Source organism: Podarcis cretensis (genome assembly GCF_951804945.1).
Source record: "Podarcis cretensis genome assembly, chromosome: 16".
In the NCBI taxonomy this organism is placed as follows: Eukaryota; Metazoa; Chordata; class Lepidosauria; order Squamata; family Lacertidae; genus Podarcis; species Podarcis cretensis.
The window spans coordinates 5,068,919-5,081,928 of record NC_137186.1 but is presented as its reverse complement, the minus strand read 5'-3'; the positions used below and the strand labels follow the sequence as shown (position 1 = coordinate 5,081,928).

The 13,010-nt window shown below is 48.5% G+C and overlaps 1 protein-coding gene across 12 annotated transcripts in view; it reads right to left on the bottom strand.

Moving 5' to 3' along the window:
* Nucleotides 1-11,050, bottom strand: part of PIP5K1A (phosphatidylinositol-4-phosphate 5-kinase type 1 alpha) — a 46,118-nt gene extending 35,068 nt beyond the window's left edge. For 2 of the 12 annotated variants that reach the window (XR_013834033.1, XR_013834034.1), the window contains exons 1-2: nt 7,137-7,235; nt 3,653-3,700 (exon numbers count right to left, since the gene is read on the bottom strand). Coding sequence is in view for 10 of the 12 variants with exons in the window: in XM_079958055.1 (XP_079814181.1) it covers nt 3,653-3,700; nt 7,137-7,209 (121 nt within the window). In the remaining 2 variants the exon portion in view is untranslated. Of the gene's footprint in view, nt 1-3,652; nt 3,701-7,136; nt 7,253-10,580 lie in introns of those variants that run through there. The other 10 variants (XM_079958065.1, XM_079958056.1, XM_079958055.1 and 7 more) reach the window with 10 other exon arrangements.
* Nucleotides 11,051-13,010: the final 1,960 nt, after the last annotated feature.

Genomic DNA, 13,010 nt, shown 5'->3' with positions numbered 1-13,010 from the left:
GAAGACCCAGATAACTACTGACCAGTGAGCTTGACACTCATACCAGGGAAGGTCCTAGAACAGATAATTCAACAGTCTGTCTGTGAGCATTTAGAAAATGATGCTGTGATTACTAAGACCCAGCATGGGTTTCTCAAAAATAAGTCATGCCAGACCAATCTGATCTCTTTTTTTGATGGAATTACAAACTTAGTGGAACGGGGAAATGCTGTGGGCATAGTTTCATGGGACAAAATCTTCCATGATATTCTCATGAGGAAGTTGATAAAATGTGGGCTGAACTAAGTACAGTCGTACCTTGGATGCCAAACGCCTTGGGACCCGTACATTTTGGTTCCTGGAAGATTGAAAACCGGTAGCGAGTGTTCCGGTTTTTGGAAACCAAACGTCTGGTGCGGCTTCCGACTGAGTGCAGGAAGCTCCTACAGCCAATTGGAAGCAGCGCCTTGGTTCTTGAATGGTTTTAAATTTGAGATCCAAGGTACGACTGTAACTGTTAAGGGGATTTGTAGCTGGTTGACTGACTGGATACTCATTAATGGTTCCTTGTCCTCTTGGAAAGAAGTGGCAAGTGGGGTGCCACAGGGTTCTGTCCTGGGCCTCTTGTTGTTTAACATCTTTATAAATGACTTGGATGAAGGAATTGAGGGGGTGCTCATCAAATTTCCAGATGACACCAAACTGGGAGGGATAGCTAATGCTGCAGAAGACAGAATGAAAATTCAAAATGACCGTAACAGACTGGAGAACTGGACCCAAACAAACAAAATTAATCTCAGCAGGGACAAATGTTAAGGTTCTGCACTTAGGCAGGAAAAAACAGATGCACAAATATAGGATGGGGGACACCTGGCTTACTAGCAGCACATGTGAAAAGGATCTAGAGGTCTTGGTGGACAACAAGCTTAACATGAGTCAACAGTGTGGTGCAGCAGCAGCAAAAAAGGCTAATGCTATTCTAGGCTGCATCAACAGAAGTAAAGTGTCCGGATCAAGGGAAGTAATAGTACCACTGTATTCTGCCTTTGTCAGACCATACCTGGAATACTGTGTCCAATTCTGAGCACTGCAATTTAAGGATGATGTTGACAACCTGGAACTCGTGCAGAGGAAGGCAACCAAGATGACCAAAAGTCTGGAAACCAAGCCTTATGAGGAACAGTTGAGGTAGTTGTGTATGTTTAGCCTGGGAAAGTGAAGACTGAGAGGAGATATGAGAGCCATCTTCAAATATCTTAAAGGCTGTCCCATGGAAGATGGAGCCAGCTTATTTTCTCCTGCTCTGGAGGGTAGGATCAGAACCAATGGCGTCAAAGATTCTGACTAAACATCAGGAAGAACTTTCTGACAGTGAGCTGTTCAGGAGTGAAACAGACTCCCACAAGAGGTGGTAGACTCTCGTGCCTAGGAGGTTCTAGCTGTAATGGATGCTTTAGCTGAGATTGCGGGGGGCTGGACTAGATGCCCCTTCCAACTCAAAGATTCTATGCTTCTTGCTCTTGTGAGTTATTCAACTTTCAAGCGACAGTGGCTCTCCTGCTGCCAAGGTTTCACACATTCCCCCTTTCCTTGGTAGTGAAAAAGAAAAAGAAAAATGTGGTGAGCAGAATGAAACACCTTCCTCAAGGCAGGTGACGAATCTTGACCCCCAACTTCGTACTCCATCTCTGAAATTCAGTGCAAGGACAGCAACCTCTTTGGTCTTTTCTCTAGCACTAAAACTGGAGGCAAGAGGTGACTCTTGCCACAGCCTCATTCCAAGCACCTTTGGAAACACAGCACAACCGCAGGGTCGACACATGGCCACCTTCTGGCTCCCAGGTTGAAAGGCGAGAGCTGCTTATGCTTGCCAGAGGCTGGGAGGACACTAGCCGTGGCAAGGAGAGTTGTGTAATAATCCAGCAAGCTTGACAGAAATGAAAAGCATGGACATCAGCCGATACCAGCAGGCTTCGAGTTCTAGGGCTTAAAAGCATGGAGAAGTGTTGCTCAAGCAGAGGAGGGTGGTGGCTGCTTCAAACAAACATGCAGCGAGGTTGCGAAAGCTATTTGGAGAAGATGTGTCACCAGCACTGGCGCCCTTGATCTTGCACTTCACACCAAGTCTGTGCATCAAGGAGCTGCAGAATTGCCGCTTTGTTACAGGACGGAGGCAGAACAGAACAAACCACCTTCTCTTACCCACACATTTTTTTAAAAAATGCACTGTATTTTGAACAGGGGTGGGGGACCCCAGACCTAGGGGCCAAATGCAACCCACCAGGCCTCTCCTCAGGCCACGCCTCCTCCCTAGGCACACCTCCTCTCTTCAGGCCACACCCTCTCACCAACCCTGCTTCCTACCTGGCTGGAACGTGCCCTTGACTTGACTGGATGGAAGGCAGACAAGGGCCTGCGAGGGTGTGGAGGAATTTGCTCTGCCCACTCTTGCCTCTGGCCCTGCCCACCTGGGGCATTTGGCCCAAAGACTGACAAATATGTCGCCCTCCTCTCCAAATATAGAATGAATGCCACAAATGTTCAGGCATCAAAAGAGGACTCTTGAGGCAGACATTAAATACTGCATAGGTACAACGAGTGGGTGAAAACCATTGACCTAAATCAAAGACGGGGTCCCTGCGGCCAATGGCCAGACAGGACCTGGAAGAGGTCATTGGCTCTGGGCTCTCTGTACACCTTCCAGAACATCATCTGGAAGGACTACTGGTTTCCCAACCCTGGTGTGAACAAAACGTGAGTTAAAATGAGAACTTCTCTACCACGACTGGTACAAAAGGAATGACTCATGGTTCTGGGAGAGAATGTTTTACCACCAGATGGCCACAGGTTTAATCTCTAAGAAACCCCAGGGAGCAGTGGAAGACTTATTTAAGAGACTTGAGAGATCCTCTGCAAGCTGTTGTTGGATCACAGATGGGGGAGAGCATGCGGTCCTCCAAATGCTGTGGGATTCCAACTCCCAGCAACCAGCATGACCAGTAGTCACAGGCCAGCATGACCAGTTGTCGCAGAGGGTGATGGGGAGTTGTAGTCCAGCAACATCTGCAGGGCCCCACAAGTGCTCCCAATCCTTGGGATAGATAATACTGGGAAAGATACAATAATGCAGGCAAAGGTAAGATCCATGGCAGATTCTAGGCGACCAATACCTGGAAGTCTCATGTAAAATGGACAGGTTAGTATCAGAATGCCTTTCAGGGTTGATGTAATAAACTTCTGTGCTCTGAGCACCTCAATAGTATTGCCACAAAGGGTTCCAGTGAAGAGCTCTAGGACCACCTGCTCTAACCTGAGGATAAGTTAAGGACTTTTAAAAACTGGGGAGTGGAAGGAGGTCAGTTCAATTAGAGCGCAGTTCTCACATAAGGCAATAACACCATCAATCCAGTAACCTTAGGCAAATGGGGGAATTTTGGCCCTTCAGATGTCAGTGAACTACAATTCCCATTGCCCTTGATCACTCAGCTATGCCTGCAAGGGCTGATGGGAGCTGGAGTCCAGCAATGTCCAGCAGGCCAAAGGTTCACCACTCCTAAGTAAAGGCTCGGTTCCACACCACACATGCACACATGAAACTTAAGAAAGCCAAGTCTGTTTAGCGGCTAGGAATCAGAGAGGAGGGGGAGAAGCCCATGCTCGTGCCTCGGTTTACCCATACATCTTCGGGAAGGCATCAGTGAACAGCAAAGGAAGCTGAAAGCTATACAGAGAAAGAGGAGGAAAAGAGAGAGAAAGCAGTGAAATTATTTTTAGGAGAGGGAAAAAACTGAAGTTCGAGTGCGTCTGGGTAGATGTTTCAACATCGTGACAGGGGAAGAATAAATTAAGAGTACAAAATATATAAGAGCAAAAAATAAAAAGGAGGAGGGGACAGAGAAGAGAATCTATCAAACCATTTAAACAGATTAATCTCACTGTTCAGCCTACATGCAGAAAGGAAGTTGCCACTCTGGATCCCGAATTTCTACTCCAACACCTCTATTCAATCTCTAATAACTTGCATGAAACCGTTCCCGCTGTACCTCCCTCCAGCCTCAGCTCCACAGCTGAGTAGTTCAGCACCTTCACAAACGTGGAGACACACACACACACACACACACACACACACCCCTCCAGTCTCTACACCTTCTAAGCACTCTCTAAAAAATCACTTTTATTTAGGATAAATATATTTACAATTCATTTTAATCTAGACGTGCTGGCAGGGGACTCTGCTGACCCTTAAAAAAAAGCTGAGCTGTTTTGTGTTACTTTTGTTATCTCAAGAATTGTACTGTTTCATTGTTTTAAGCTATTTTTGTTAAGCAGGCTTGCACAGCATGATCCTAAAGAGGAAGGATATAAAATAAATGATAAATAAATCTCCAGCCCCCTTATGACCTGAATCACAGCTGTCAAGAGAAAAACAAAATGCCTGGGGAAGCGCCATAGCTCAGTGGGAGAGCATCCATTGTGCATGTAGGTTCCAGGTTCAATCCTTAGGTATGGGTAAGAAAGGCACCCTGCCTGAATTCCCTGGAGAGCTGCTGCCAGTCAGTGTAGACAGTACTGAGCTAAGTAGACCAAAGGTCTGCCTCAGTATAAGGTAGCTTCCTATGTCTCTCTCAAAATTGGGGGGGGGGGAGAATCTACAGCTCTCCAGTTGTTGTCAAACTCCCAACTCCCATCATCCTCTCAGACCACTAGCCATGCTGGCCGCAGGAGTACACGGGAATCTGAGCACATCTGGAGGGCCCCAGATGTTCCCCACCTCTGCTTTCGCATTTTTCACTATGTCAAGAGGAAGCATTTGGAGAGACAGCTTTCAAAAGCGATGAGGAAAGTCCACAACCCATCTGTACTTTCCCACTCTGGCTCTCTGGTTTGTTTCCCCACAGAAGACAAGTGCCTCCATTTAGGCAGATTTGTTTGAAGGACACTCAGGAAGCACCATTCCATTGTGTTGGGGGGGGAGGGAATCCTCCCCAGCTGAATGACAAAACAGCACCAGCAAAACAAGGCCTTAAGATGCAAAGTGATTGGGGGGGGGGGAGCTGTGCTGCTGTTACAAATGGACCGCGTTTAGAGGCATGGGTTCAAAATCTGCCTTAGGCAAGGACAAAGTTTGGGGTGGGGGCTGTTTAGCATCTGACCAAGTCATCTATGAAATGGAAGCCGCAGTTAATGACCCTCACAGGATAGTTTCCAAGGAGATGCACAGCCTGATCGGAAGCATGATTATTCGCAACTTAAGCCCCACAGAGTTCAAAGGGGCTGAAGTGTATAGCAGACTGCAGCTTTAGTTTAGAGACTAAAAACAAAGTTTGTGAGCCAGGAAGCTGGAGCTAGGAGCTCAGAGGACAAGGGGACAGAGTGAGGCTTAGGCGAGCCATATTTCTGAGCTGCACCCCTGGGTGTGGGATTTTGTCAGATTTTCCCACCTCCCCCCCCCCATCTATAAAAAGGTGGTTTAACATTATCCCACTGCATATGGAAGGTGTAAATCTTAACATAACCAAGGCTGCAAAGAGCTTAGAAGCTGCCACCTTAAAAAAAACCAAACTCACTAGAAAGTTTAAACAGCGTCAGTCATATTTCCAAGTAAACATGTGGAGGGGTCAGTGGTCCAGAGCTGCAGAAAGCTTGAATTATATCATTTACTGAATTAAGAGTGCCGTCTACAGACAGACGCATTGCAATTGGTTATTTTTGGCACATGACCTATTTCAAAGCGAAAGGAAAGGGCTGTCCAGCCCTGGTGGGTGTTCTCTATCCTCCCCCTCCCCCACCCAACATCTAGACACAGACAATCCCCAAAGAGTGGCTTTACTGGTAGGTGGGCAGGATGGAGAGAGAAGGGCAGACCAGACAAATTTTAACTTTTATCTATAAAGCCAGAGATAGGCAAAGCCCTTGGATTCTATGTGGGCAGGATACCAAAAGGACACCATGAGGGTTGTACCCAAGGGACCAAAAACTGAACAGCTGATTCATTTTGTTCATCCTGCCTTTCTAAAAATAATAATAATACTTGAGGCACCAAACAGAGATTGAAAGCACATCTGGAGGAGAGGGAGAAAGACCAGATTCAAAATTAAGGTGAAATAAAAAATATGAGACTTGCACAATAGGAGAAGAAAGTGCCTGATGAAGAAGGAAACCTATCAGAAAGTGGCAAGTTTCAGCTGAGAGTGTCTTTTGGCAGGATGTTCCACTGCCCTGGAGCCAGCACTAAAAAGGCTCTACTTAGTATGCCATACCAAGGAGGGTTGGGCTCAGAAGATGACCCCAAGCACCGCTGAAAATCAACAGGTGTAGGGACTGATCAGCCCCCTTGATAGAAGACCAGCAACAATAACTTTGTGGTACCAGTGCTACAAAAATAAAAGAAGATGGCTGCACAACTTTCCCTGGCCTGTTTGACAAGTCTCAGTTGCCAAAAATCTTACCCAACAAAGAAACACACCAGGAGCTGTGAGTGGTGTTGGAAGGCCTGATGTAGCCCTGAAGTGGTACATTTCAAAGGCCTACCACCATATTATCTGCTCATCCCTTGAGAACTTTGACTCCAGACGATGTGTGAGAATGAGCTAGAGGGAAATTGTAACAAAATCAAGACTTTTCAAACCAGCTCTTCAGAGCAGCTCCCAGGAAATCAGCTGCTATGGGGTGGGGGAAAGATGCATTTGAAAGCGGGTGGGGACAGAGAGAAAAAAAATGAACTACTTCTTTACTGTCTGAAAGTGTCCTGTTTGGAAGCAGCCAATAATACTCCATTTCAAATTTTCACTACTGAGGTGACATCTCTCTCTCTCTCCAGGTTTTCTGACTTAAACAGTTTTTACAGTGCAGGTTTAAACTGCTGCCTTCTATATGTCATAGTGTTGTCTAAAAATAAAAAAATCTTATTCTTGCGGATATAAATGTTAATTAAATCCACACTCTCTCTATATATATATCCAGGCTTTCTGATTTACAATGTTTTTACACTGCAGGTTTAAACTGTTGCCTTCTATATGTCATAGTGTTGTTTAAAAATAAAAAAAATCTTATTCTTGCGAATATAAATGTTAATAAAATCCACACCCTATAATCACTCAGGGGGATTCAAGGTCTCATTCCTTCCTAAAGCATGGAATACAAAGAGGGAAACATACCATCCCCCGAAGTCCAATAAGGTGGTTGATGTTCAAAGGTTAAGAAATCTCCCTTTTCAGTTATCTCACCCATGTCCCTCCAAGATGTACACTTCAGCCCTGCAGCCTGTTGCTCTCTGATAGGAGAAGAAAGGTAAGAAGCTTCCCTCAGGAATGGTGGACTCCCACCCAGAGGAGTCCAGCAACCCAGCCTCTGAAGCCTGCCCACAACTCTGTGGCAACCAACTACACCACCCTTCTTCCGAAAAGACAGATCACACCTCCCCTTCATTTAATGACATCAAGGGAAAGGATGACTTATGCACATGCTCCCATTGACCCCGGGCACTGCAACAGCAAAAACCCCTCACCCTAATTCAGGAAGTGGGCTGGACCCCACAGAAGGAGCCCCGCCACTTCCCATTCTGCTTTTGTCCGCCTCCCACCACCCATGAAAGGGTCTCAACTCCTCCTGACCTGCAAATAATACTCCTCCAACTCCAGAAAAAACACAAATGCATGAGCTCAGACTGCAAACCAGTCAGCCAACTCCTTCCTTTAGAGAGTGCCCAGTGTCCACACAAGCTCCCTTGGGGGAACAGACTGGAAGCCACTGCCCGAAGGACCTCCCTGTGTCCCCTGCTCGCATTAACCTTCCCCACCCTCAAACGCTAGGAACCTAAGATGCTGCCTTAAGACAGTCAGAAGCTTGGGTCTGTCTAGTTCAGTACTGTCTACGCTAACTGGTAGATCTCCAGGCTTTCCAGCAGCGAATGATGGGATCAAACATGGGACCTTCTACATGCAGAGAAGGTGCCCTACCAATGAGTGACAGTGCTACCCCACAACGCTTTTGCTAAACTGAAAAGGAAAAAAGAAAGTCATTCATACACAGAAGGAACTTTGAGGACTCAACCCGCAACCTCAAACCACCAACCACTTGCTTCTCCACGAGGGCCGTTCCTTGGGATCTACTGCCCAGAGAACTGCATACAACACAAGTTATACCACAGTCTCCACATCCACCATAAGGAAGGTCCCACTCCTTTCCTCCAGGAAAGGGGGATGGCCCCTCCTGAACACCCCCACCAAAGCGACCCCACATCCCACACAAAAATATGTTCATTCCCAGAATCCTCTCTCCTTATGCCAAGAGGTGCAACCACTCACTCACCATATGCTCAGTGTCAGGCTCCCACTGCCCCCGTTTGGGAGATCCCTCTCCAAAACCCAGCAATCACCCCCAGTTACTGGAAGATCAAGGACCACCATGACAGCCCCTTTCTCAGGCAATGAGCCCCACACTGAAGGAGGCATTTCATTCATCAATGCAACACGACCCCCAGGACGCTCCACCCCAAAGAAGGGGATTCACTGCCTCCCCATTGCTCAGCAGAAAGGGTCTGGTTCATTATATCACCCTATACATACCCGCCAATCCTAGGGATTCTGCCATCTCTAACCTTCCGTCTTTATTTAATTTTTATTTAACGGCAAGATTAAACCCAAACCTCCTATTCTCTGAAATCTGCCATTTTAGTATACGGTTACAGTTTTAAACAAATTGTTGTTGAACTCAGTGCTACTTACAAGCAGGAAGGTACCGTATCTTTTCAATTAATGGAATCTGCCATGGGGTGGTGGAATACACCCCCCCCAACTCTTTGGAGCCTTCCCATACACCCCACACTCAAGGCCAACTACAGTACTCTGAGAAATAAGAAAAAGGCCCTTCCACACACCCCTCATTGATCGCTCCTCAAATAAAGGCTCCCCCTCGCCAAACCCATCACCCTTTTCCAGCGGCGTAGCGTGGGTTGTCAGCAACCGGGGCAAGGCAAGTAATTTGCGCCCCTAACCCCTAACCTGCCGCCGCTGCCAGCTTCTTCTTGCTGCTGCCTGGGCTGGGGTATTTACGGTAAGGTAACCACGGTGGTGGCGGCGGCAGGTCCGTGTCAGGGGATGGGAGGCGAGTTGCCGCTGGCGCTGGCGCCGGCGCCCAAACGATGCCACTTGCCCGGAGGAGGAGGAGGAGGGCAGAGAGGCGAGGAAAATGCAACATGGACATGGCCCAGCAGTGGCGGGGCTGTGAGGAGGGGCTGCCTGGCGCGCCCTCCGCGGCCCTGACGCGCGGGAACCGCGGTGAGCGCTGAGAGCCGCTGCCTGCCGGACGCCTTCAGCCCGGACGCGCGCACAGCTCGTCGGTTCCGCGAGACATGGGCCTCTGCTACAGCCTGCGCCCGAGGCTCTTCGGCCGGAGGTGGTGAGCGCGCCCCCCCCCAGATGTTGCACCCGGTGCGGCCGCCCCCCCTGCACCCCCCACGCTACGCCACTGCCCTTTTCACCCTTAACGTGAAGCCCCCTCCCCAAATAAAACCCACAACCACCTTCCTTCCTCCCTCTTTGGAGGGAGTCTCATAAAGGTAAAGGTAAAGGTACCCCTGCCCGTACGGGCCAGTCTTGACAGACTCTGGGGTTGTGCGCCCATCTCACTTAAGAGGCCAGGGGCCAGCGCTGTCCGGAGACACTTCCGGGTCACGTGGCCAGCGTGACAAAGCTGCTCTGGCGAGCCAGAGCCGCACACGGAAACGCCGTTTACCTTCCCGCTGGTAAGCGGTCCCTATTTATCTACTTGCACCTGGAGGTGCTTTCGAACTGCTAGGTTGGCAGGCGCTGGGACCGAGCAGCGGGAGCGCACCCCGCCGCAGGAATTCGAACCGCCGACCTTTTGATCGGCAAGCCCTAGGCGCTGAGGCTTTAACCCACAGCGCCACCTGCGTCCCCTGCCCACCCCAAATATATATTCCCTCACAAGCAACATAAGACCCACAGGCTATCTTGCCCCTTCTCCCCCATTTCCTCTCATTTGCCCCCCCCCGGGGCAGAAGTCACTTTTCACACACACCCCAAATCCCTTCCCATAAGAAGCCCACGAAGTACCCCTCTTCCAAATCTTCCCCACTGAGTGCTGGGGGGGGGGGGAGGAGAGAAGAAAGCTGTAGATTTTCTATTGTGGGGGGGATCTGAACCCCCAAATATACAAGGGGTGGGGGAGACTGACACCCCACTGTGAGTGGGGGGGTCTCATTCATTTCCCCCACTCTAAACTGCCCCCCACTCATAGGGGGAGCCGGTCTCTTTCTTCTTCTCCTCCTCCTCCTGTAAATTGGGGGAGCTGAGACCCTTCAATAAAACAGCTTTCCCCCCCCCCCCGCCCAGACACCTGTGTGGGATTCATTTACCCCACATAAAGATGCAAAGCCCCCCCCCAGCTTTCTATTCCCCCCTCCATGCAGCCCCCTTACTCACACGGGGGGGTCAGAGGAACACATTTTAAGACCCCCTCCCCAAATATCCACCCTGCCCCCCCCACAGAGAGGGAATCCCCCCCCCAAACCAACGCTTCTCTCCGAGATTTAACACCCCCCTCCGCCACAGAAATGGAGTCACAACCTCGCCCCTCACCTGAGGAAACGCCGCTGCTCCCCCCAGGCTCGGGCCCGGCCGACGCCATTTTACCGCTTCACCCTCCTTTCCGCCTCCTTTTCTTTAAAAAAAAAAAACTATTCCGTATTATTATCAATTTTAAAAAAATAGTATTTTTTTCGCCGCCTCGCTTTGCCTCACGGCTGGAATCCTCTTTTTCTTGTTGCTTTCTCCACACCGCTCTTCATCATCATCATCATCATCCTCACACACACACCCCCAGCCTCTTCACTTGGTCTCGCCCGCCTCGCTTCGAGCCGCGACTGCGGGCCGCACCACCCGCGCGCTCCGAGGGGTTGCCACGCCTCCTCCCCCGACCCGTCTCCGATTTTTCACGTCCGCAACCCCCCGCTTCCTCTCGTGGACCCGCCCAAACGGCGCCGGGGCAAACCAATGCACGCAAAGGGGAGGGTGGAGCGTCAGAGCGGCGGCTAGGCGAGATGGGGGGGGGCGGGAAGCTCTGCCTTGTTTATAACGGACCGCGGGTAAGGGGACCGGTACTGCGCATGCGCCAAGAGGGAAGTGGGCGGCCGAGGCTCTGGAGAAGGCAGCCATGCGTCGCGTGGGAGTGGGCGGGGCTCCACGGCATCTCAACGAGCGCTGGCCTCGTTGACGTTGCCATAGCAACGCCAGGCTGAGCTACCCCGGCCCCCTGAGGGATGCTACCTGATGCAGTTACACCGTTGCCATGGCAACGCGGCCTTGTTCAATCTGTGCAGTGGGTTGACCTTATCAGATGTGACACCACATATTATTATTATTATTATTATTATTCAATTATTATTAAAAATAGCAACAGAAACACTAATAAAGATTAACAACCTCCGCCACTACTATTGTATCAAAATTAGCAAAAGAGTTTTATATAATCTCTGCCTCATGAAGGCCTCATCAAATGTGACACACCAGCGACATCACATCGTAGCCGGTGTCAGGATGAGATAGAAATGCAATAAAATAAATAACATTAGCAATGTGATTAAAAAAAATAGCACTGGCATTACAGCAAATTAACATGAGGCACTGGGTCTCTGGCATTGTTTAACACGATTTTAGTGGTGACAGAGGAATCCAGATCTAACTACTGTACTGTTCACTTTAATATCTCTTCACTGCCCCTAGCTGCATAATGCATTTGCTTTTATCTCGATTAGTAAGGATTATCGCCCTCTCCCCTTTTTTAAAAGCAGTACAGAGAGATTATCTGAAAGCCATTCCTTCTGTTGCTGTCCAGAGATCAGAGAAATGCTTCCATAGATATTTTACAGTCCAAAATCACCTAATGAAATCAAACCACTCCATTTTACAATTGGCCTTGTAGCCCAAGCCTTTGCAAGAAAAAGCAATATCTCCATACCATTTCCTTCCACCCTGATGAGTTTTACCTGAAGTTTAACAAACAGGTTGAAAGAAGTGTGTGGGTGTGTATGTGGAAAGTTCTGACTTCTATGTGGCTGTATTGTAGCTTACTATATAAAAGCAAGTCTCATTATCTTTAGCTCCACCTACTTTTCCCTCTGGCCCTGCCTGCTATTGACAGGTGGCCCCCAGAAGGCTGCCTCTGACAGAATATGGCCCTTGGCCTGAAAATGGTTCACACCACACCTGTATAAAATGGACCTAACTCTGCTGAGTTGTGCAATCTTTTCAAAATAATAATAATAATAATAATAATAATAATATTTTATTTATATCCAAAGCCAGGCTCAGAGGGGCTAACAACAGTAAAATAATACAACAAAGTCTATTTAAAGGAGGTGCTGTTCGGTGGAAGGCACAGATTCCTGTTTTGCTCCAGGCACAATTCTGAACAGGAACTGGAAGCGAGAGAAAACCCTTACCAGGAAGACTTGCATCACTTACGCAAGCTTGGTTCCCCTTTCGGTTTCAGACGGTGTTAAGAGGCTAACAATCCAAAGGCCAAACCAGCAGCTTAAACGACAAAGTGGAGGTCGCTGTGCTCAGTTTCATTGGGCAGCTGGCTCAGATCACATCAGATAAAATCTTGGCTAGCTTCCCAGAGGAGGAGGAAAGCTCAGCAGGGAAACTCCAGAGGCTTCCTGCTCATCATCACATTTTTAGGCCCTGGAATCACAAACACCTATAAAAACCAATAAACTTGGGGGGTGTGTGTGATATAAATGGACCTGAATGGCAGCTTAATTCAAACTCTCTGACCTTTGTGGCATAATTAGGCTTCATAGCCCCCTTACAACTCAACAGATCACCGGTAATCTTATACTCCCACCTGGGGGGAAGTTTCAGTGACCCCATCAAAGCACATTTTGAAGTTCTTACTTACCCCCAGTGGTAAGCCGCCATGCTACACATTTCATTATAAACCAAATCCTGAAACTTTTCAAGTAAAATAGTCTACCATAAATGAAAGTACATGTCACATTGATCATG